This window comes from Epinephelus lanceolatus, chromosome 13, assembly GCF_041903045.1.
Source record: "Epinephelus lanceolatus isolate andai-2023 chromosome 13, ASM4190304v1, whole genome shotgun sequence".
Lineage (NCBI taxonomy): Eukaryota > Metazoa > Chordata > Actinopteri > Perciformes > Serranidae > Epinephelus > Epinephelus lanceolatus.
The window spans coordinates 28341916-28365277 of record NC_135746.1 but is presented as its reverse complement, the minus strand read 5'-3'; the positions used below and the strand labels follow the sequence as shown (position 1 = coordinate 28365277).

Here is a 23362-nt window from a genome sequence, read left to right as displayed (position 1 = left end):
TAAATAGAGGTGGGCATGGCTCAAGTAGGGCGCAAAATTATAGATGGAGAATGATTGACAAATTTTTCACTTTAAGCCCTGACACTGTCATTTTTGTGTAGGAATTAAGCTACAATACATGACATGTTGTTTTAATTAATAAATACAGTGTGAATAAAGATTACATAACATAAAAATAACTGCAGTCTTTGTTATTTGATAGCCGCTTAAATTAAACAGTTTTTATAGGGCAAGTAAAAACTGACTTTGGGCAAGTAGATCTCTGACCAACTTGCCCGACTGGGCAAGTGAAAAAAAACCTTAGCGTTGAACCCTGGGTGGTGTTACAAGAGAAGTCAGAAGATCACCAAAGTCAGGGGGATTCATCCTCTGGGGAGCATGAATGTATGTACAAAATTTCATTACAATCAGTTAAATAGCTGTTGGGATATTTTGGTCTGAACCAAAGTGGGGAACCAACATTAACATATAGATGCCATTAGAATTGCTTCTAAAAAGAGAGAGAGCTGGCTGAAAACCATATATTTACTCTGAGTGCACATCCTCGCAGGAAGCAATATGTGATAAAAGTGCCATGGTCCTAAGAATCCAACCTCTTTTTGGTTGATCTCTGCTCCTCCTGACTAGGACTCAACTACAATCAGTAGCTTTGTGTCTGACAGAGCTTCACACCCCAGTTTTTCCAAACAGACAACAAACAGTGCACTCACTGCGTTTTATAATTGTCATGCCAATAATTAGCCACTGTGCTCACTAATGACACAAGTCTGCTCAAGCATACAAACAAGCTCCACTTACGCTCCATAAACATATTAGATTATTATCGCCCCCTCCTCAGCTACACTCTAATGAAAATACTGACATCCTAATTTGTGTGTTGTAATAAAAACAGGAAACAACTGGATCCATGCTGTCCTTTGTTTTTAAACCCTCGGGCAGAAAAACAAGTACATATAGAGTACAGTACTTTCCGTGACTATAAATCCCTTCAAGGTCCTTCCAAGAGCAGCTCTTTCTCTGAGCGTGGCAAAATGTGCTTTCCTGTTATTAGTGTTGTGGGTGCAAAGGTGAGTGTGACTGTATTCTCACAGTATTCCTTCATTTTTCTACTGCCATTAACAGGCTTTCAGAGCTATTATTAATCTGAGGAGGTCAGGTCACATCGCCCGGCTCACAGAAATATATCTGTGCGTGGAAGACTGAATTTTCTGCAGCAGAGATGAGTGAAAATTTAGTGTTACTGTTAACAAACCTCCAGTTTAATTTTTTGGTGATACGATCATATAATGTTAAGTTATCAAAAAGTTATTGAAGTTTCGGCAGTGTAGAACACATTTCTTCGCACTGAACAATAAATTAATAAGATATGATTATCTAAACCAAGCGTAAGCCTAGGGGATAATGCATTTGGTTGTGTGTGAGTGTATGTGTATGTCTGCATGTGTGTGTGAGTGTGTGTATCTGTCTGTCTGCAGCTAATCTCAAAAACTACTGGACCTATCAGCCTAATATTCTTCGTGCATGTATATGACTGTATGCTCAATGACCTCCTGTGGTTGAGTCACAATTATTGAGAAACATATTTTGTTGACTGTTTCATATGTTTTATTTTATCAATGTATGCTGATTCCTCACTGCTCTTAACCGGCCAGTAGGGCCCGCAAGTTTTCCAGAAATTAGCTCAGCTGAAAACAACAAATCTTACTGTCTGTTGCAGGCCACATTTTGTCCTTCATCATGGTTCAAACACTGACATCCACATAAGGGATTGGTTTTAATTTTGGCCCGGAGCATCTGCAGATTAATTCCACACCCAACATATATGATCCACTAAAGTTAGGCGTAATATAAGATGAATAAATCCCCATTTTTGTTTCTTCACCGCCATCTTGAATGTAAAGAAGCTTCACCACAGTTCGGCTGCAACCCTGTTCTGTTCTGGTTGCCGCATGGTGTCATACCACAGGAGCATTTCAGAAGCATTTGGTCATTTCTCTGTGATATCTGTGCTTCTACCCTGACTCTAATATGGTTTCTTTTTTGTCTGTTTTAATTGTATTTATTGTTGTTATTCCCTACTTTGTTGTGCTGTAGCCTACAGACAAAGTTACCATTAAAGCTCCAGCTATCAATGATATGGATCAAAGACTGGGCTGGAATTTAGTTATTAAAAATACATTCATCCTCATAATTGCATCGTATCTATATTTCACATAGCTTATGGTGCCTTCTAGCAGGAGAACTCGACCTGCTTTGTACAATGTGCCAGGCTACATCAAAAATAGACAAGAAACATTTTTTTTTTTAATTAGCTTCTGAAACATGCTCCTGGAACAGAATTGTCTAGACTGACAGCAATCTGCACTTTACTGAGTGAACTTTTCTACTTTTGAATATATTTGAAATAGCGCATATATTGCAACATACAATGATATTGGAAAAATATTTTCATGTCTTGATATTTCCAATTGACCCTTTGCTAAGCCCCGCCCCTTTGTGATGGCCCGTCAAGCTGTCAGAGTAAGCATGGAGCCCAGATTGTAACTAACTGCACCTGTTGAAGAAATATTATCATATTTTTGGAAAAATGAAACAGTGATTCCAGAGAGAAGCAGACAGAGGGGTCTACAGTCTGTGTTTGAAGGATATATCCAGGATGTCAAACAACAGGTTAAAAAGACAAAGATAGTTAGAAGCTAAAGCCGAACTATAGGCTACAGGTCACAGTGTAAAAGTGAACCACCACATCACTGCTGATCGCCACAGAAGACAATGAATATAAAGGAAAACTTTGCTGATATTGAACCAGCTGTGTGGCATCGCAGTGTGTGCAGATGAACAGTGTTTGGCTTCGCCCCCGTGCTACTGCCAGCACACGGAGCTCTGCCACCGAATGGGCAGGGATCTCCTGGGGAAGTCAAACAATGTTCATCTGTGCACACTGATGACACACAGCTGGTTGAATATCAGCAAAGTTTACCTGCTTCCCTTCACTGGTTCCTGTACAGCAGGGTCGGTCTTTATTCACTGTTATAATCATTAAAAAGCAAAAGCAGCATGTGTATACATTCAGTAGGCTATATCTTCAGTAGCTAGCTAGCTAACCCTGCACTTTTCAGGGTTTGGTTTTAGTTTTGGAACAGGGAAGAAACGTATATCTTTTTCCAACCTCTCCAGATAACGTGTATCATTTATACACGACGTGCCCCAGGCACAACATTTAGCTCCAAATTCACAAAACCAGCCTGGAAATGAAGGAAATCTGAAACAATTGCATTAGAGTCAATGGAGCACAGCTGTGTTGTTGTTGGACCCAGGTCTGAGCCGGCCCGATGCTACGTTATGATTGGCCAGTCTGTGTTCAGGGGCGGGACTTAGCGAAAGATCAGTTGACGAAGCCCTGTTTTGTAGCTATTGACAACATGATGTATTGATGCTTAAAGTTGCACTAAATTTACAGGTTTAAGGTATAAAGGTTTTCTTCTTTATCTTATATCATTGTAAATCGAATATTTATGGGTTTTGGACTTTTAGTCAGACAAAGCAAGACATTTAAAAAAAATCATCTTGGACACTGAGAAACTGCAGCTGATGAGATTAAAAGAGAATACAGGCAGCAGATTAACTGATAATGAAGATAATAGTTTATTGCAGCTGTAATCTCATAAAGTGGATGAATTTTATGTGTGACAAGATAAAAACTACCTTTTGAACTACAATGACCTTACAGTGACGTTAAGAATTTTTAATCCATTGGGCTCTTGTTACAGTGTTGGGCCTGTGGACACACACTGTTTCTTATTTAGGACACATAAACCACAACACTCAAGGTTCCCCCCATGATTCAGCTTATTTATCCTTTACCTGCCATAGCTCACTGCTCTCTTTATAGACAATTACTGTTTAAAAGTCTCTTCCTATCTCACACATACTCCTACTCTCAAGGCAGTCTGACAGTTTCAAATGCTTACACATTCTGTGGAAGGATTCTGACTGAGGCCTGCGTCCACACACATTCATACACAACCTCTACTGTAGGAATGTCAGGTGTATAATGCTTCATTTATCACTGCTGCTTTGTCAGGCTTTTCAAAGCGCAAACTTTTGCAATAGACATTTCCATTTCTGACTGAAGAACAGGTGCCCATTATCGCCTTGAAGAGCAAAGAGATGAGCTGAATGTTAACATTTTACTCCACCCTGGAGACGGCGAGTTCAGATCTTTGATGCAAATGCGGTGAATCTTATAAGCGCCCCTGCTGCCGTACATTATGTGAGCCTCAACTGTCAACCGCCAACACACAGAAGACAGGATCAAACGTAAGAGGATTCAAGGTGAAAAACCTTTTTTCTGCCTCGTTGTTTGTGAGAGAGAAAGTCTGTGTCAAAAGAATCAGGTGCCGAGGAGCAAAGATCTAACTTTTCAACTGCTCTGTCAAAAAAAAGAAGGAAAAAGACTCAATGTCAAAACCTCATTTTGGTATTTTAAAGTCAAGTGAAGTCAAAGCAGGATAAAAAGGGAAGTCACTTCCAGGGCAAGTGTGGTTATAAAGGCTTTAAAGCCTGTTTTGGGTCTCTTACTGACATCATTAATAAAATATTCAACAAAAGTGACAAAACAAAATGAGCTCTTTTTGGTGTTGTCGAAGAATGCAGTATATTTTGAATTAAACTGAGCGAATCAACATTCAGTTCCTTTTATTTCTTCCATCAGTAGTCATGACTGTCCTTTACTGATCTAAGAGGCTCAGAAAATGGAAATTAGAAAACAGAGACAGAAAAAGTAAAATATAAATATCTGATTTAAACCAATTGTCTGCTGGATAGACAGAAACTACTGTCACTTCAAAGCTCCATCAGTGAGACTTTCTGTGAGTGTTTTCTAAGAATGTATATTCACTCCATTTAATTCCGTCTGAATATCACTATTTGTCAAATTAATCAATATTGAGCAAATAAAAAATACATCTGTTGCGCTAAACTTGCAGCGTTTGAAAGTCAACCCCAACAATAATTATCTGACACACACACATGATGTGATAAATTAAGTAGAAGAACCAAACTTCCAGCTGGCACTTACAGTGACAGCCACTGAGCTGGAGTTGAATTTTTGGGTAAAAGCTGAGAAAAAAATTTAATTAAAGCTGCAAGGAGTGATGAACAGGCCCTCGCACATTTGCGCAGGTCAGGGGTGCTGGCCGGATGCCAGTCAATGCGGCAATGTCAAAGTTGGACACTGCATGCAGAATTTAGATATGTTTCCTGCTTTGAGTGTTTGGTGCTGGAAATGACCTGTTACAAATTGTATACCACTTCCTGTGTCCACGATATGGTACTAAAGACACACACTAATTAAGTTCAAGTGTAGACTCAATGCTAGTTTAATGTAAATCTGATGATCTTTGTCATATTAGGCTGACTTCCTGTTGTCAGCCCTGTGACTTTGAGTCAGTATGGGCATGTAGATATCTCCAGGCCTGGACTCTTATCCAGCATGTTCTATATTGTAGAAAAATGATGGACAATACTAAAATGCCCAAGTTTTTAAGAGAGGAGTAGAACTTTCATGCATAGTCCTGCGCACCCTTTCTTTTGCACTTGGCAGCTTACATTACCACAGTGGCTCTCTTTGGACAAATACAAGAGCTGCTCTCTGAAGCTCGGGTTCTGGAGGGGCCCCGCTGGTCATATCCTCTTGCAGGACTGCAGCTACAGCCTCAGCCTGTTTATATTCAGCTCTATGGTGGTTCGAATAAATACGGCTGAATATCTGAGTCAGGCCAAAACACTAAAAAAATATGTCCTCGTCCATAGCATCCTCTGCTCTGATATTTTGGGATGACACTTTTTCTGTTTGAAAGGTAGCTAGTTTGCAATACAAGCAAAGAGAACAAGGTAGTTCTGTTTTTGAGTGGATTCTAGAGCACGCTCCCCCAACTAACATACTGATCCAAGCTGAAAGGGCTTTCAGTTCTTCCTTGCCTCCAACTATGTCACTTTAACATCACTGGATATAGGAAGAACAACAGATTTTGCAACTGCCAACTTGGTTTTTGTTGACAATACGCAAGCACGCACTGGGGTTTTTTGCTTCAGTCAACTACATTTAACATCAACACTGACTGGAAATCCACATAAAAAGTAGTTTCCCTTAAGATATAATGATCCCAACTGGTGTCATAGTCTCAAAAACTGTCTCAAGGACAGTAAATGTTGGATGTCCTAAAACTTCAGTTCAATGATAGCAAAACTGGAACAGTCTTATTGAGGCACATGATCTTCTAATATAAAGCCTGTGGCCAGAAACCTAGGAGTGATTTTTGACAGTGCCCTGACTTTCAAGGAGCAGATAAAGACAGCTGTGCAGTCCTTCTTTCGTCAACTCAGAAATTTATCAAAAAATCTAGTCATTTTTATCTCATGCTGATTTGGAGAAGGTAATTCGTGCTTTTATTTCGTTTCATCAAGACTATTGCAACTCTCTCTATACCTGCCTCAGTCAAAAATCAATCTCTCATCTCCAACTTGTTTAAAGTGCTACAGATAGAATTTTAACTGACACGAAAAGTAGAGACCATATTACCCCAGTCTTACTACACCTGCACTGGGTACCAGTGAGATTCAGAATTGATTTTAAGATTTCATTGATAACTTTTAAAGCACAGAAAGGCATAGCCCCTGGCTATATTGCTGACCTCTAACTCTTTATGAGCCAGAACGCAGCCTTAGATCCTCAGGCAAGGCTCCTTTGGCTGCTCAGCGGTCCAGGCTCAAGACTAAAGGTGACTGTGTTCTCTATTAGGGCGAGTGTACTCTTGAATGACCTGTCTGAGAAAGTTCGGCTTGCAAAATCAGTTTTATCTTTTAAATCTGTTTTAAAAACACACTTTTATAAACAGACTTTTGTGTGAATCACTCCATATCATATCACAGAGGTGTCTTTGTTCCTTTATTGCATTTCTCTCATACTACCCTTTACTCCTATTTTTTTAGAATTTCTCGGCAAACAATTGTTTTCAAGATTTTGTTCTGGTCTTGATTGTATACCTTTTGATTTTTTTTTCTTCTGTTTCTTGTATTTAAAATACTTTGTAAACATTGATTTTAGAAAGGTGCTATACTAAGAGTTATTATTATTATTTTTATTATGACAGTTGTTACAACTAGTCCATCACCTATCCTAGTACATCCTATTCTGATGTAACTGATGCTGTTGCAGCATCTGTACAAACCTCTTTAGGAGCAGCCATTGTTGTCTCTGAGTCATCATCATCACACACACAAAAACCATAAGCTGCCCGTACCTCCTCACACTGATTGGTCTGAAGCACTGGTTGTGTGGGGATGCATTAACTGAAGCCTGACAAAATGGATTTTCTTTTGATAGTAAACAGTAAATTGACTTGCACTTATGTTGTGCATTTCGAGGCTCGCCACCACTCAAAGCACTTTTACACTACCTGTCACATTCACCCTTTCACACACACATTCATACACTGGTGGATGAGGCTACCATAAATGGTGCCATGTACTACTTAGTTAAACATTGACTTGTGCTCACACACCGATGGGGTTTAGTATATTGACCTTCAACATGTGGACTGGAGAGGCTGCAGATCGAACCACCAATCTTCCAATTAGCAGACAACCTGCTCTTCCTCCTTAACCACAGCTGCCCACAATTCTCATGTGACTCTGCATGGACTTCTACATGGTCAGACTCTGATGCCTCACCTTCACTATCCAAGGTGAATTCCTTTTTAATGGGATGCTGGCAAATTATCTGTACATGTAATGAAGAAGTGCGCGGCTGAATGTAGTTCATGGTTGCGATTCAAGGGCATACTGTTATTAAAACATGCCATATTGCTTCTTAATGAATATTTCTTCCCAAATAAGTTCACAATTAAGAAGTCTTGAGCTTAACTTCCCTTGGAAAACTTTACCAACCATTTGCAATCCTCAAAAAAGTCAGAGAGATACAAAAATAAATTCAAACTTAAACTTAAAAACCGTCAAAAATCAAGATGAGTCTTAATCTTGAGACAACCTTTCATCTGTTGGCTTTAAGTGAACCACTTGTCTCCTTTTCTACAGATCCTACCTGTGACGGAGTGAAACCAGACATCCTGAAGGCGGAGTGGACCAGAGGAACTTCAGCTTTCAGCAGCATCTCCACATAGTGAGCTGTGCACCAGTAAACTGGAGAGATTCCTGATTCAGCTACTTCCACAGGAACATGGACCTGTCACAACAAACATCTCATTTATCTCTTCTGGTCTCAGAATATTTTCACATCTAAAGTGGAGCTTTATATCTGAATATGCAATTTTGCTTGCATTACTGGTGAATATTTAAACAAAAACAAAAGAAACGTCAATTACAAGCTCCTTGTTTTGTATTCAGTGCTGACAGAGATGAAAAGTTGCTTTTTTTGACAGAAATGGAAACAGCATGTGACTTTGAGATCAAATACAGGCGTCTGTATGTGTGTTAACTGTGTTAACTGTGTATGTTCTTGCCCACATTCAGTCCTAAGCTCGCTGCCGCCTCTTAATCATTTGTGCCCTTTCTGTTTTCCGTGATATTGACCAAATCGATGACGTGGAGTAGATGGAGGCTAACTGCTGTGTGGAGAAATTCATTGGCTGCATCTGCATCAAACACACTGCGAGCACGTAACACACTTTCAGACGAGCCCAATTGAGCTGTATTGACTTTGACGAGAGTCAACAAGATGACAGAGGTTGGAATAATGACAGCAAAGCTTTATCTCAGCAACTCGATTCTTCCCTGCAATTTACAATGATTGAAACCAGACTTCGTTTTAGACTTTCTCCCCGAACCTGAATTCCTTTTACTCTTTTATATCTCCTCTTTCCCCTCATTTATCTCTTTCAATCATCTTCCTTTTAGTACTCCTCCTCTTTTTTTCCGCCGAGTAAAAAACATCCTGTTTGTTTTTCACCATGTTAAAAAATGGAGAGTTGGACTGAAAGTCATTATGTGAAAAATGGTAGGATTCATCATCATCTTCATTTATTCATGTGTTCCTTGCTGTGATTCTCACCGGCTGCGCATGAAAAAGGTGGGATTAAATGAGACAAAGTCAGAGCTGTTAACAGATGGGAGGCGGGTTTCAAACGGACAAGTTAACCCAAAATCCAGCATAAAAAAACAGTGCCACATGAACAACACCTACGCACTTACATGCAGATGTACAAAGCTGTTTTAGTTACTTATTTTTCCTTTTTCAAAAGCATCTCAAACTGTCTCCTGAGCAGCAGCACCATGACTGAACTCTTCACAAACCGGTGACGGTGACAATACATTTATGCTGAAGAATGCACTGTAGGATGATGCATGACTTAAAAGAAACATGGTCTTTCAAAGGTTGTCAGGTTTGCTCCCATTATATGCTTCTGCAGTGCTAAATTACTGCATATTCAAATCCTGGCTATTGTACATTTGAATTCACAGCATTGTAGTCATGTTTGCACGCTGTTATACTCACAGAGGAATGTATCCTCGCTGGCCAGATGAATGCAGAGGTAAGCAGAGGGGACAGGTTGAGAAGCAAACTTAGAGACCGGTTAACATCTCCAGCCATGATGAGGAACACTGTGGAGGCCAGCCAGTCGTTGCCTGGATAACCGTCCTGCAGAGTGACTGGAAGGCTGAGTTAAAGAGCCAAAGGACTGGTGGAGAGACACAAAGATCACGGGCAGCAAACATAGCTCCTCAGATTAGTTTTGCAACATGAAAGTGGTCCATTGACAAATATTGTGCCATATACATGACACATACAGTATTTATCTTACCTTTAAATGAGACTTGTGTCACAGAAAGGTACGTGGTTATAGCTTTAATGAAGAAAAAGTACCACTTTGCATGTAAATTAAATCTGAATTAAGGAACAGCCTCTGTGATTTTATTTCTAACTAATGAGCTGTACATCAGCGTGGCAAAAAAAGATCTAATTCGACTTTACAGATATTTTCTGGCAACAGCAGGTGGTGCTGAATTAATTCAAACAACATATTTAGTTAAACAAATACTATCAGAAGTGGAAATTCATTGACTTTGTTTATCTAAAAGGATTTGTAAAGATAGCGCCAAGGTGTCACAAGAAACTGAGTCCTTATGTTGTGTTAAATAAAGCGTTAAGCTAATACCACTTTACTGTCAACTGACACCGCGGAGTGTCAACCACAGAGCGAGTAATGCTCTGACAGTCAATTAACCCTGATACACCAGACCATTATCTCATAGCAGAAAAACAGCCTCCTACAGTTAAGACTGCTAAGATCCAATTCTCTGTGGGCAGTGTTATTTTGTGAATTTATGAGATGAAAACAGACTCATTCTCCGTCTATCTGCATGGCTAGTGGTAAGTAGGAAAATGTGGGTTTCTTTGTGATTTCAGTGTACGAGGAGTCAAATGTGAATCCTGTGAGAAATTCAGCCAGTATGATTCATTTACTACAAAGTCTCCCATGTGGCAGCTCTGCGTCGTGAACACCACATTATGCCAGCAATCGCAAGAATAAAAACTAACATGATTCAAAACACCAGGGCAACGACACAATCAGACTTAGGTTTCAAACTTGGAGTTTCTAGAGTGGTTTATTCGAGCTCTGGATATAAGCTCTAGTACACAAATGTGATATTGTCTGAAATTGTAAAAGAAAAAATGCATTTAACTTGATCAGAAATGTAATGAAATGTAATATGACAATAAAACTGCCTGTATTAACACTTTTACAGATAATAAAATACCTTTCAGGTGGGTCTTTTTTGCCACAACTCACAATGTAATTCTTTTAACGGATGATGTAATAACATGAAAAATATGCTTTTTTTTTCTTGGAAATATACTGTCAGTGTAGGAAAAGTGAAATCTAGGCTTTATGTAGAATTGAAATTTACCTCAGATGGCAAGTGGGAAATTGCTATCAGGCAAAAATGCATTAACGGAATACTTTACCCACAAAATGACCATTTGCAACTCAATTAGTTACACCGTGTTACCTTGACTTCATGAAGAAAACCTATTTTTTCTTGCATGTCTCAACAAAAACAGCAAATATATTAATTTATTTATCGATTAGGGACCACATTTAAAAGCAGCAAAACCACAAACTCTCACACAACTCGTTCAGTATAATCCAAGTCTCATTCATCCAGTCATATGCTCGTTACTTCCTAAACACATGCATTTTCACAAAAGCTGACGTAGAGGTGAAACTTATCTTTGCTCTCTTCAAAGCCAAACTCTAATACTATGGTTTTATAGTGAAAATGTATGTGTGAGCATATGACTGGATAAATGAGACTTGGATTATCCTGCACGAGTTGTGTGAGAGTTTGTCAATGGATGTTTTGATATAGTTTTGCTGTTGTTAAACACAGTCCCCAGTTAATCAATAAATCAATGTTTGCTGTTTTCCATGGAGGGATGCAGGATAAGCAAAGGTTTCACAAAATCAAGGTAACATGGCATGAATAAGTGATATATAAATGGTCATATTGTGGGTGAAGTATTCTTTTAAACTAACATCACAAACATTGGGAAATTAACCCCTTGGTTGTTGTGCAAAGATCGTCCATTAGATCAGAGTGGATCTTAGATGGCTAACTTTACACGAGTGAGCAGTGAAGACAAAACAGTCGATTCAATCTCTATAAAATGTTCTTTTTCATCTGAGTCAACAGTGATCCTTGTTGAATGAAGTGTCTCCTTTGTCCCTCTTGGGCTTATGATTTTTCTACATTCAAAAAAGGTTCTGGATGGGGCGTTGGTGGCTTAGAGGATGGAGCAGGCGCCCCATGTATAAGCCGCAGCAGCCCGGGTTCGACTCTAGCCTGTGGCCCTTGGCTGCATGTCACTCCCTCTCTCTCTCTCCCCCTTCACACTTATCTGTCCTATCAATTAAAGGCAAAATGCCCACAAAAATATCTTTAAACAAATGTTCTGCATTTCAAATTGAATTTTAAATTTAAGAAACGTTGATCTTAAAGTAAAAAGGTATTACATGAACTATAAATAGAAATATAAGTCAGGGCTTTTTATTACATTTCTGTTAAAGTTATTATATGATTGGGTTTTAATACAGTTTGGATCAAGTTAATTGCAAAGTTTGGCATATTACATTTTCAGACACTATTAGATTTTCAGGAAATTATACATTATTAGGTGCTACAAGCTCAGTTTTATTTAGATATTTGATCATTTCATTGAGGTCTTCCTAGAGGCAAATAAACTGCTGAACTCAACTCTCAAAACACATTCAGGCTATGGACACTTCCTGTTTTTTTCTGTGCTGATTTGCTGCTTTTGAATATGAAAACCATTAACTTTTGGGTAGAATGGTAACAGCAAGATTGAATATGCAATTTGGCCTTAAAACATTTACTGGATTTAATGTAACAACATGTAAAATGTGCTTTACAAACTTACAAATTATTCAGGTTACAACGTCCTCACATTTCAGTGTTTATGCTGTTGGTTTGTTAAACCACTTAGCTGGCCCTCAGTTAACAACCACATCCAGTTAAATACCACTTCATGCTCTTTGAAACTGATTGACAGACAAGCCTCATCTATTTGTAGTACACTCTGACAAGACATCATTTTGAATGATAAAGAATTATAAATAAAGCAGAGCCTGGAAAAGAAAAAACGCATTTTGATCTACCATCAGTCAAACTAAAAATATTGCTTTAATTAATCTCCTCCTCTCTAAAATCAGGGCTTAATTTTGCAAGTCCTTACTTTGGCCGAGGGACCACTCAGTTTTCTGTATTTTGGCTTAATTACAGGAACTAAGTATGTCTACAATTCATTGTCCTAAATCTGCATATGGCTAAATTACCATTTAATCACTCAGCATAAAATATCTTCACGACCAACTTGTTCACATTACTTCAAATGCCAGTGTGGTTTCAGTATTACAAGGAAAATGTCAGTCTGGTTTATATTTGTGGAGACTCTTTATCTCCAAGCAGTGTTTTCATGTTCAATTGTCCACATACAAAAGGAAACTTCCTGAAGGAGAGAGGAGGGCTATCAGTTGGTATTTGGGACAAAAGGAGGCTGAACTGTTCAGAGACTCAGATGGGTAAGATTATCTGTATTGTGTTGATCAGACAGAGACGGACACTATCTGTTTCTCGTTGTCTCTCCGAGTGGGACTGGTGCAGTTATCAATCTAACACTGCTGCCACTACACAGGCACATAAATACTGCGTCCTTTGTTGGATGACAGAAAAGATATTACATAAAAAATGAAAATAAAAGTTTGTGTCAATGTGAGTAAGCGCATTATTGTGGGGTAAAGGCAGCACAGCTTTTTGTTTGTGTTAATGTGTGTGCATGTATCTAGAGTAGCTGTGTAAAATATTACATTAAAAAACATTAAAAAAGACATTGCACATTTCTTGGTTCTCCTTGTGCAAACTTAATGTAAGTTTCAGTTATTAAAATTATTTGGAATTATGGCCTGAAGTTGGACAATGATGTTGGACTAACTGTGGAGCATCTGTGGACACTGGGTTGCTTAAAGCTTAAAGCAGCATGCTTCACAACGGACCTGGACCTACCTGGACTTACTAAATACGGAACAGGCAGCCTGCCTGTTAAAATACTTCGATAAGGGGCTGGAAGACCACAGGGACACTGTCTGTACACTTTTAAAACAGTAGCCCCCAGTTTAAAAGGCTTAATTACAATGGAGGTATGACATTCAATCTATGTTATATATGCTACATGAATGTCACACTTGCATCCTCCTGTTTGGGGTGTTTCAGGGTGTTCACCCACTAAAGTTTCCTGTATGTTGGAACATTTTAAGAGGTGTATTCCACTGGAGTAAAATAAAATGTCTTTGGTCATGTCTTATTATTATAAGAGGCTGACTTTAAAAGGCTTTCCAAATTGTTTCACACATTTTGTGTCCCAGAAATGTGGGAAAGACTTTCATTTGTTGGCAGTTATTAGGTTATGGTAGGTTATGGTGGGACCCCAATCAAAATTTTTGAACACAGATGCCATTATTAATGTATTTGTGCAAACAATGTAGCCCAAGAAAATGGGAAAAATGTCAGAGGGGAATAGTACCTAAAGGATACTGAGGTCTGAAGCAGTTTTGACTCTCTGTGTGGACAAGAAGATCTTAATATGCTTCATTAGCAGCGTCAGGTCGTTCACAGCATCTTCTGTCAGTAGCTTGAGGTAGCTGCCGTACCTGTTGACATGAGACAGAAGAGGAATAATGTATATCTCTGGTCATCAGGCATATTTTGAAGAGGAATTCCTGTATAATGCAGCTGTGTACCATTAAATTATACTCCAACAAAAAACATGTATGTTTTTCTGTATATGAAATATAAATAAAAAGCTTTTTTCTATGAAATGTTACTTGATACATTTTCATTCTATAGAGCTTTTTTGTGTGTATGAACTCCCATAATCCCCTCTTGTACCCAAATGACACAGAACACAATGGGAGATATAATAACAAAGACAAAGACCTCAGGCAAATACACAGAAGTACTCATCAAAACTGAATTCAACAAGTCCAATTTGGTCAGATTTAACTCTGCAGCTTTGACACTTCTAAGTCAAGGATTAATTATAAATTCATGTCTAACAACTTTTAATCCTACAAGATACACTGCTCTGTGGGTAACGCTCACACACTGTGTTTCTGTTGATACACAGAATGTAACGTGGCTCTCAGTGTCTCTGAACATGCTCCGTAACTTTTCAGCAGGCGAGCTCCCTTCAGGAGAGGCGTCGAGCAAGAGTTATAGACCTGCTATGTAATGAAGCAGTGGGGTGTAATTAAGGACAGAAAGGAGCAGCGTGAGAACACTAACGCATGTCAGATGGCCTACTTGTGGGAAAATAAAGACCAGACCAAGTACGATGCTCACTGGCATCATTAGAGTGAAAATGGAACAGCAGGAGAACCCTTACACACCTTCGACAGGTGTGGGGGTCTAATGTGCGAGCAGCAGGGAATAATAATACTCCTCTGTATACAGCAGCATGTGTTTCTGATGTTAAAAAAAAGGTGTGGACAGGTGGCTGTCAGGGCCTCTGAAGGACACACCTTTGGGGGCTGTGGACTTCACATCGCCCACAAAGGGGCTCCAAGGGTCATTCATTGTTACTCTCTATTTCAATCTCCTGTCTGTCTGGAGAAATTGTTGCTTTTCCGCTTTTCATCTTTGGTACACATTTGGAGCTCCTGTCCTCTGTGACTCTGAGGGCCTGAAACCAAAACCTGGGGCTGGATGCATAAACGATATACACGCACAAAAACATGCACACACTCTTTCACACATGTAAAGTAGTGTTTATAAAAACTAGGTATACTATACAGGATTGTCTTTTTGAATTTGTGGAACTGTGTGTTATGACTGGTCATGTGGCCATCTTGGTTGTTGTTGTCTAGTGTCTTGTAAGCCCATATGGTCTGGGCTCCATCTAGGGTAGGACACTCAAAGAAATAAAATAATCAATCAAAAATCATGTAAATGTAGTGGGTGGAGTTTGGACCCAACAGCAACACCAGGCGGAATAGTTTATATTGAGCTTTAATGCACCGCTTCAATAAATACAGAGAATGCAGACTGGTGAGGCAACAGAGAGTCAATGTATAGTTTTGGAGTTCCCAGGTGAACAGAATCAGTCCGCAGCTCTCCGTGTGGAAAGCTGTAGCAGCACACAGGTGAGTTGCCGGCGTCCGCCAGGCGCACACAAACAGCAGACAGTTCAATAGCGTGCGAACGAAAGGTGGCAGGCAGAGAGCGATGTCAGACAAGCTGAGATTCCAACACCAGGAGTACTCAGGGGAACCAGTCTCTCTGATGCGAAGCTGGCCATAGACAGAGGAGAGCTTGACAGCAGCGATGAAACGTGGAATCTGCGGCACACACTCAAAGGCGAGGCATGCTGCCACACTACGAAGCAATCCACAGCACAGAAGATCACAGGTGACTGGACCGGTAAACTCTCTTTGGAAAGCTGGGTGACGTTCTTTCCAGAAAGACGCAGTAAACAGGCAAACAGAAACCAGGGGGACAGAAGCAGAGCTCTTGGTCGAAGATGGAAGGCAGAGTGGTTTATCGGGGATCAGATGAAGCAGGTGAGTCAGAGATGGGCAGGGGCGATACTGAACAAGCAGTCAAGAAAGAAATGCTAGAAAGTCATGCATGAGGCGAAGAACAATCTGGCAAGGTCTGTGAAGCGGGCGTCTTTATAGTGGCAGGGGGTAATGATCCACAGGTGAGCGGTGTCAGCCTGATTAGAGCGGACCATGAGTCAGCCTTCAATGTCCACATTCATATCCTTAAAAAACATGTTGGGTTTTAACCGGGCTTGGGCTCATAATTACAGTTAAAGGGACAGGCCAGGCAGGGCTCGGACAGAATATGCATGGGCTCTGGTGGGGTCAGGCTGGATTTTTTTGGGCCCGATCTAAGCTCTAAGCCTGATGAGGTAGGTGTGGAGGACGGGCAGGAGCGGGAAATGAGAGGACAGGCGATAGGCTGGCAGGTAGGTTTGGTGACAAGGTGGGGTGAATGGAAAATTACTATATGGGCTAAGGAGATGGCATGTATAGAGGACAAAAAGTGCCCAATGTGACTGTAAACACTCGACAAAGTAAAAGCCAACCCCAGATTCACTCTTGTACAATGTTTCGCCTTGCTATATTTACATTTTTTCTGCACGGTGTCTCCTGGATTCCTGCTGTATATGGTCTGGCGCCTGGTTGCTACCTTTTTATGAAGTCCCCACCTCACCTGGGGGCTGTGGGGGTACATGCCCATTAAAGTCTTGAGCACAGAAAATAAGAAGCAATAACAAAATAAGGCTGAGGGCAGAGTACCTGTAGAAAAATACACCGCCACACACTTCTGGTGGGTCTTAGTGATGATTGAGAGATGTCACTATGTTTTTTTAGGAAAATCCTGCATAGTATGAGAACATGCTTACATGAGTTCATTTTTTGACAGGGCTCAGTGTGATATGGAAATGGGAAATAAGGTGGGAGACTGAATCTAATATGCCATGTTGGGAAAGAGGCTCTCAGGTGAGCTCTGATGTCAGAGTGAAATTGCTTGCTGTAAAGTTCATGATTGAAGTGAACTCTAGTGGAAGTTTTAGAGGTGGTTTAAATATAGGTTAATGTTCGAGCACTGCTGTGGCTCTGTCACCAATGCACTTTTAGCTTCGGGAAACTCAAATCAACAAAGTAAGATAGAGGACAGAGTGACTGAATTTGAGGTTTATAAATGACTTACAGCAGATAGTTGGTTAAAACATAGTAGCATAAAGTTGAGTGAAATGTTTATATTCTTTCCAAGTATCAAACTGGTGTAAATGCTCCTGATTTAGCACAATCCAGCTGTTAAAGGGTCTTTATTTTTAAGGTGGATACTGAAGTTACTACGATATATAGCTTGCAGTTCAGTGAGTATACGAGTTTATACACAGCAGGCTGCTTCTTCCTTCCCAGGTTGCTGCTGTCAGAACACTGTCTAATTAAATACAGGTTTATGAGCTATAGAAAAACACTTTACTGTACATACCTGAGACAGGTGTTGATTCCCAGCTGCTCCACAGATGATAACACAGTGCTCTCCACACTCTTCTCCTCTGCTGTAAAACAAGCTGATTAAAAAGATAGGTGAAGAGAGGTGGTTATTACAAAGCAAAGCAGTACCCAGAGAGGGGATATGGCTCGAGTTTTTTGGGGGGGGAAATAGTCCCTAGACATCACTAACAGGATGCGTTACGACCGTGAAGAATGGAAAAACATGACAATGTATCATGGCTTGCTACTTTCAAGGCACTACAGATGTGATGTTGTGTCTAGGTAATTTCGTAGTTGTCAGTTTTACAGCGGTTGTTTGGCATTTAATTGTGATGTTTGCGAGGTAGCACGGCATCAAGGTGACTTGGGTAATTTCACTAACAGTCAGCCACGGGTAATTTCACAGCATCAATTTGATGGTTTAGAGCAGTGGAGTCATAACTTATGATTTTAGGAGTGTGGTGGAGTTTTGGAAGAAATACGGTATGAAATTTTGAGCCCTGTGAGAAAGCTCTTTGTCTCAGGACTTTATCTTTATCTGTGGAGCGAGATACTGCAGCCGCTGAAAGTGCTGCAGCAGGGCAGCTTTAGATCCACATGCCACAGCTTTGTACAGATCGTTGAGCTATCAGTCTCAGCAGCTGCTCTCATGGGCTCTTACTTAGCACCATTAAGTGTGCAGAATCATAAAAATATATTAGTTTTCGGAGTTACAGTTGTAATTGTGTGGAGAGAGCGATGAAAGAAGCAATAACTGCGGGAGCACTCATATTTTGTTTTGGAAGATGTTTCCACAGCTCCCTGACTTTGGGGAAAAGAATATTATTACATTTGGGCTAATGGATCCCCAGCTTCAGACAGTTTGTGGTAAGATGATGAGAGGATTCAACAATTAATAGAAGAAGTATTATCCAGGCAGCATCAGAGGCAGGGAAAACTTCAAATCCAATTTACAGACTAATGGTGCAGAAATATGAAAGGAAACGGCTGTAATCTACATATCGAAGTGATACTTCAACATCGCCGCCATCGAAAAATCAGTGCAGAACAATGTGGATTAATCACAGGCCATCAAATGTTGTATTAATTGATAGAAAGCAGCTTGTGATGGAGACATGAAGCAGTGCTAGAACAACTAGTGCTGTGTTTTGTCTCCCAACCTTCTCCCCTCACATATTAACATCTCCAAAAACCTCTTGCTGATGGCAATTACTGTCTAATGGAGATGAATGCTCTGTTGTTGTATTTATTCCCTCCCTTCTCATTGCTCTCTCATCCTGTCTCCCCAGCAGCCTATCTTACAGTTTGTAATAACCTTAATCACAACCATTTAACTTTTGTTGCAAAGATGAATTGTTGAAAGATGGTGTATGAAATGCATCTCTGACATTAGTTGTAACAATTTAAGATGAGCCCATAACATCTACGAGGAGGCAAATGTGTGCAGCCTTAAAAGTAAATTGAGACTGCAGAAAACTGTAATTTCTCTCTGATGAAGACTGTGTGACAAGACAACAAATAGAGAAGGTAGATCTTGAGTCAGCAGCTCTTCACAAAATCAAGCTAAACATTCAAGCTAACATGGAGGAGAGGTCCTAAAGGTGCTCAGTACCTGCAGGTCCATGACAACCGAGCAAACTTTATCTGCTGATGTGCAATAGGGCATCATAACCTTGTGCCAGAAAATCACTGTACTTTTTTGAATAAACTTAGTATAAACAAACCCCGCAACCCACTTTTGGACTGCACCACCAGCTGGGAACCACTGTTTTAGATTGTAACAAACTTAGCGTCAAAAAGATGAACATACCAGTATTTCAAGAACAAACACTTTACTTAAATTATATTATGAAGATATGCATATGGAGGTTTCAATCCACACCAACTCTGACCTGCATTTAGCGTCTGTGTCCACAGAAGCAGCCGTCTGTCAGCAGCAGCTCCTGAGGAGCTGAGAGGACAGCGGCCGGCCAAACTGCCTTCACCAGGGTGACTGACAGCTGACATTACTAAACCAAAATATTTCTCATGTCAGCCGCACGGGAAGTGATCAATAGTGTTTGTATTGATTCATTGATTTTACTTCCCAGCAACACTGTAGTGAGTGAGGGAAACCTGCTGCTCACACTCAGACTGGGAGCTGATCAATCAATATAGATACTGTTAAAAAGTTAAAAGACATTCACAGTGGGATAGTTGTTGGATTTAAACAGCGGTCTGTGCAAATTGGGCTCTACGAAACATGACAGGAATAGACTCATAGCTTAAAAAACACAGGGGGTCTCTGCAGAGGTTATCATGGAGATTATTAAAACCTTTTGCTGAAGCTTAAATTGAAAACTAGGTGTAAAGTGCCCTACCATGAATCAGGCTTTAAAACTGCACAAACAAGCAAGCTAATGCTAATGTGCAGGAATGTGATTTAGGCAACAGTCCAGCCCCATCAGTTGCACAACGATTTGTGTTGGTGGAGGCAAATAAATGATTAAATAAACAAACAAATGATAATCAGTTGACACTTTCTACTGTTAACTAATAAATGATGCTTGTAGAACTGTTTTTTAAAGCAATGTCACAGTGGAGGAAGTGATTTTGGAAGTGCTCTCATGTGATACTGCTTAAGGAAAAACTGAATATAAAATGTTAGAGCAGAAGTATAAAGCTGCATAAAATGGAAACACTCAAGTATCCAAGCTTAGTAGCTAAGTACAACCTTTTCAACAGCCCTTTACATACACTGCAGCCCAGAAACAGTTTTTTTAAACACTGTTGTTTAACTGAACTCAGCTGGCTGTTAACTGCTCCCTGCATGTAAGCTGTACTGTGTACTGTACAGTCCGCACAGTATGATTACACCAAGTTATCCTGCCATTTTACAACAATTACAACTGTCTTCTTTTACCTATTATGAAAGTATACTAACAATGAAGTTGAATTGAACTGACGTGGTTTTTCAGGTATTGTCTCTGCGGTTGGCTAAAAATTCAGGAGAGAAGGTGGTTTCCCAAAGGTAGAAATCAGACGAAAAAATGTCTTTAATTGAGGATCTACTTAGGGAAAAAAACACAGATCTCTGTCTGAGCTATTGAAATGTAACAGTCGCACATAAAGGTGGTCTCTCTTTGTTTCCAGTCACCCAATTTCAACAGGCAGCTGAAATAAATGAGATTTGTGGACAGCTGCCTTTAGGAGTCATGGCCATGAAGGGTGAGGAGGTACAACTCAGAACAGTGCACCGACAGAGGTTAATACTTGCCAAATGAGTCTGCTCTCTCCATACAATGGGAGCACTCAAGTAGGGCAGAGTGGCAGAGAGTGAAGTCAACGTCAATCAAACACTAAGAAGTGCCTACCACCCGTTCCCCTGCGCCACACACACACACACACACACACACACACACACACACACACACATGCACACACACATGTAACTGGCAGATTGCAGAATTCAACAAGAGCCATGACAGCCGCCTGGTCTCCTCTGAGGCTATTTGGTAGGAGTAATGTTGGAAGGGAAAATGGAAAAGCAGCGTGTGTGTGTGTATATGTGTATGAAATAGAAAATACACCAGAGATCCTTCATTTTAAAGCAATAAAAAGATGCAGAGATGTGGGCTAATATGGCAATTTCAAAAACTGATTCTTGGTGTGATGCTGGAGCAGAGGGTGCAAAACAGTTTTCAGGGTGTCACAGGTTTTATACAACAGCTTCTGTGCAACGGGACTGACTGAGGGATGTTCTGCCAACTTGTAACTTGTCTGACCAAAGGCAGCAGCTTAGATGAGAGTGTTTACAAGTGCTGTTTGCTTTTGCCCAAAATTTATTATTTACATGCTATTATTTTGCCCTATGTTTTCCTCAAAACTAGTGACTCATTTTGTCACTTCATTTGCACTTCACTGTGCATGATGATAGCGCAAAGTTTGACACTAAAGGGTTGTTTCATGTTTACTTGCAGTTTCTCTGTGCTCACCTTAAAGGAACAGTTCGCCCCAAAATCAAATATACATATTTTCCCTCATATCTGTAGTGCTATTTATCAACTTAGAAAAAAATACATTTGGAAAACTCCACAGCAATGTCTCTTTCCAGAAATCATGACCCAGTTACTCAAGATAATCCACAGACCTTCCGGGGACTTTCTTCTTATGAAGCCATTTAGGAACTATTTTCTTTCCACTGAACTCCACCTGCCAACCATATGAATGTGCAGAGGGACGTGTGCATCTCACTTTGCACCAGCTAGCTAACATGACAGCTCAGCCAAGGAGGATGCCATTAATGTTTCCATCTCTCACTGTCACAAGCCTGAGTCTCTCATCTATGAGCACATGCACACTTCCTTCTGCACATTGAAACGGTTGGCGGGTATAGTTCAGTAGGCAGAAAACAGGCCCGACATGAAACTGCTCACAACGAGGTCGGGGGATTGTCATGATTTCTGGAAAGAGCCATTGCTGTTTCAAATGTATTTTTTGGCACTTTTCCAAATACCATGAAGTTTATCTATATCTAGTTGGGTTACATTGGAGAGAAGGCAGACATCTCTACGGCCAATATCTCCAACACTCTGCAACTCATAACAAAACAATCTAGACTGAAAAAAGGAATTACAGGTAGGAGGAAAATATGTAGGGCAGCACAATGGTGTAGGAGACAACTTGTGTCCAGCAGTTAAACTTTTGAAATACACAACTTGCTAACTTTGTCCTTGCCGACTCAGAGATTCTGAACACAAAAAACTTCAGCAAAACAAGTATCAGGGCAAAAGCACGAGCATCCTTGAATTTTTCAAATTAACTTCATTTTTTTAATAATTCAAAACACTTATCTCTAAGTTCAAACAAAGGTAAACACAGATATTAGCCTATTTGATTAGCCGTTGAAGCTACCAAACCAGCTGCTTATATCTCCTCAGATATAATCTTTAATTACTCCTTGTTCCATATATGGCGTGATTCTATTTAAACAGTGGTAAAGATAATTATTGCAAACAAAAGCCTTGAAAGCTTTGGATCTTTGTTGCTTACAACCTAACTAGCTGCCTGCAACTACAAATCATATTCATTCAAACAAGTTGAAGAAATAACAGAATTTTTCTTCAAGACTCCAACATCACAAGGTCTCTAATGTTCTTTCTTTTAGGTTTGTCTTTACAAGAAAGTTTGTGTATCCATCCTATAACTTCTTTCATCCTGCTAACATGGTCCCCCTGCATTGTGAATTAAGGATACAAATCTCTGTTAGACAGGTCAGAAAAATTCCTGTCAATGAAATGTATAAAATGTTGGAGGACCAGACAATAAAAAGTGTTTGCTTTTCAAAAAAAATATGTAAATTAGTGTAACTTATTTCTAAAAATGTAGTGAGGTTAAAGAAATGAATGTCAAAAATGGAAAAATCAACAACATTGAAGTGTGTGAGTGATCTTGGGTAAATAAATCATCAAAACAAACACTCAGAATTAAGATTCTTCATTAGTGTGGATTCAGAGGAGACATGCCTCAGTACTGATACTGATTAAAGACATTTAATACACTGTGGGGAAATATTTCAACCCTCAGTGAAGAAAGGCTCACTGAACAGTCTTTCTCCGTATTGAAAAAAGCATAATAAAGAAAAGCACACTGAATACAATCACTATTATTCATTACTTAGACTGTACCTTTAGAGACGCTGCACACACACATACGCTGCCTTCTATTAGTTGTCTTCTTGCCACAAATGATTGGCTAATAATTATTTTAGTCTCATG

At 39.8% G+C, this 23362-nt stretch overlaps 1 protein-coding gene across 5 annotated transcripts in view; it reads right to left on the bottom strand.

The window, feature by feature from the left end:
* tbc1d32 (TBC1 domain family, member 32) overlaps positions 1 to 23362 on the bottom strand; it is a 149792-nt gene that overhangs the window by 62173 nt on the left and 64257 nt on the right. For all 5 annotated transcript variants that reach the window (XR_013493158.1, XM_078173946.1, XM_078173947.1 and 2 more), the window contains 4 exons: positions 17602 to 17683; positions 14131 to 14246; positions 9515 to 9669; positions 8105 to 8245 (listed from right to left, as the gene is read on the bottom strand). Coding sequence is in view for 4 of the 5 variants with exons in the window: in XM_078173946.1 (XP_078030072.1) it covers positions 8105 to 8245; positions 9515 to 9669; positions 14131 to 14246; positions 17602 to 17683 (494 nt within the window). In the remaining variant the exon portion in view is untranslated. The remainder of the gene's footprint in view (positions 1 to 8104; positions 8246 to 9514; positions 9670 to 14130; positions 14247 to 17601; positions 17684 to 23362) is intronic.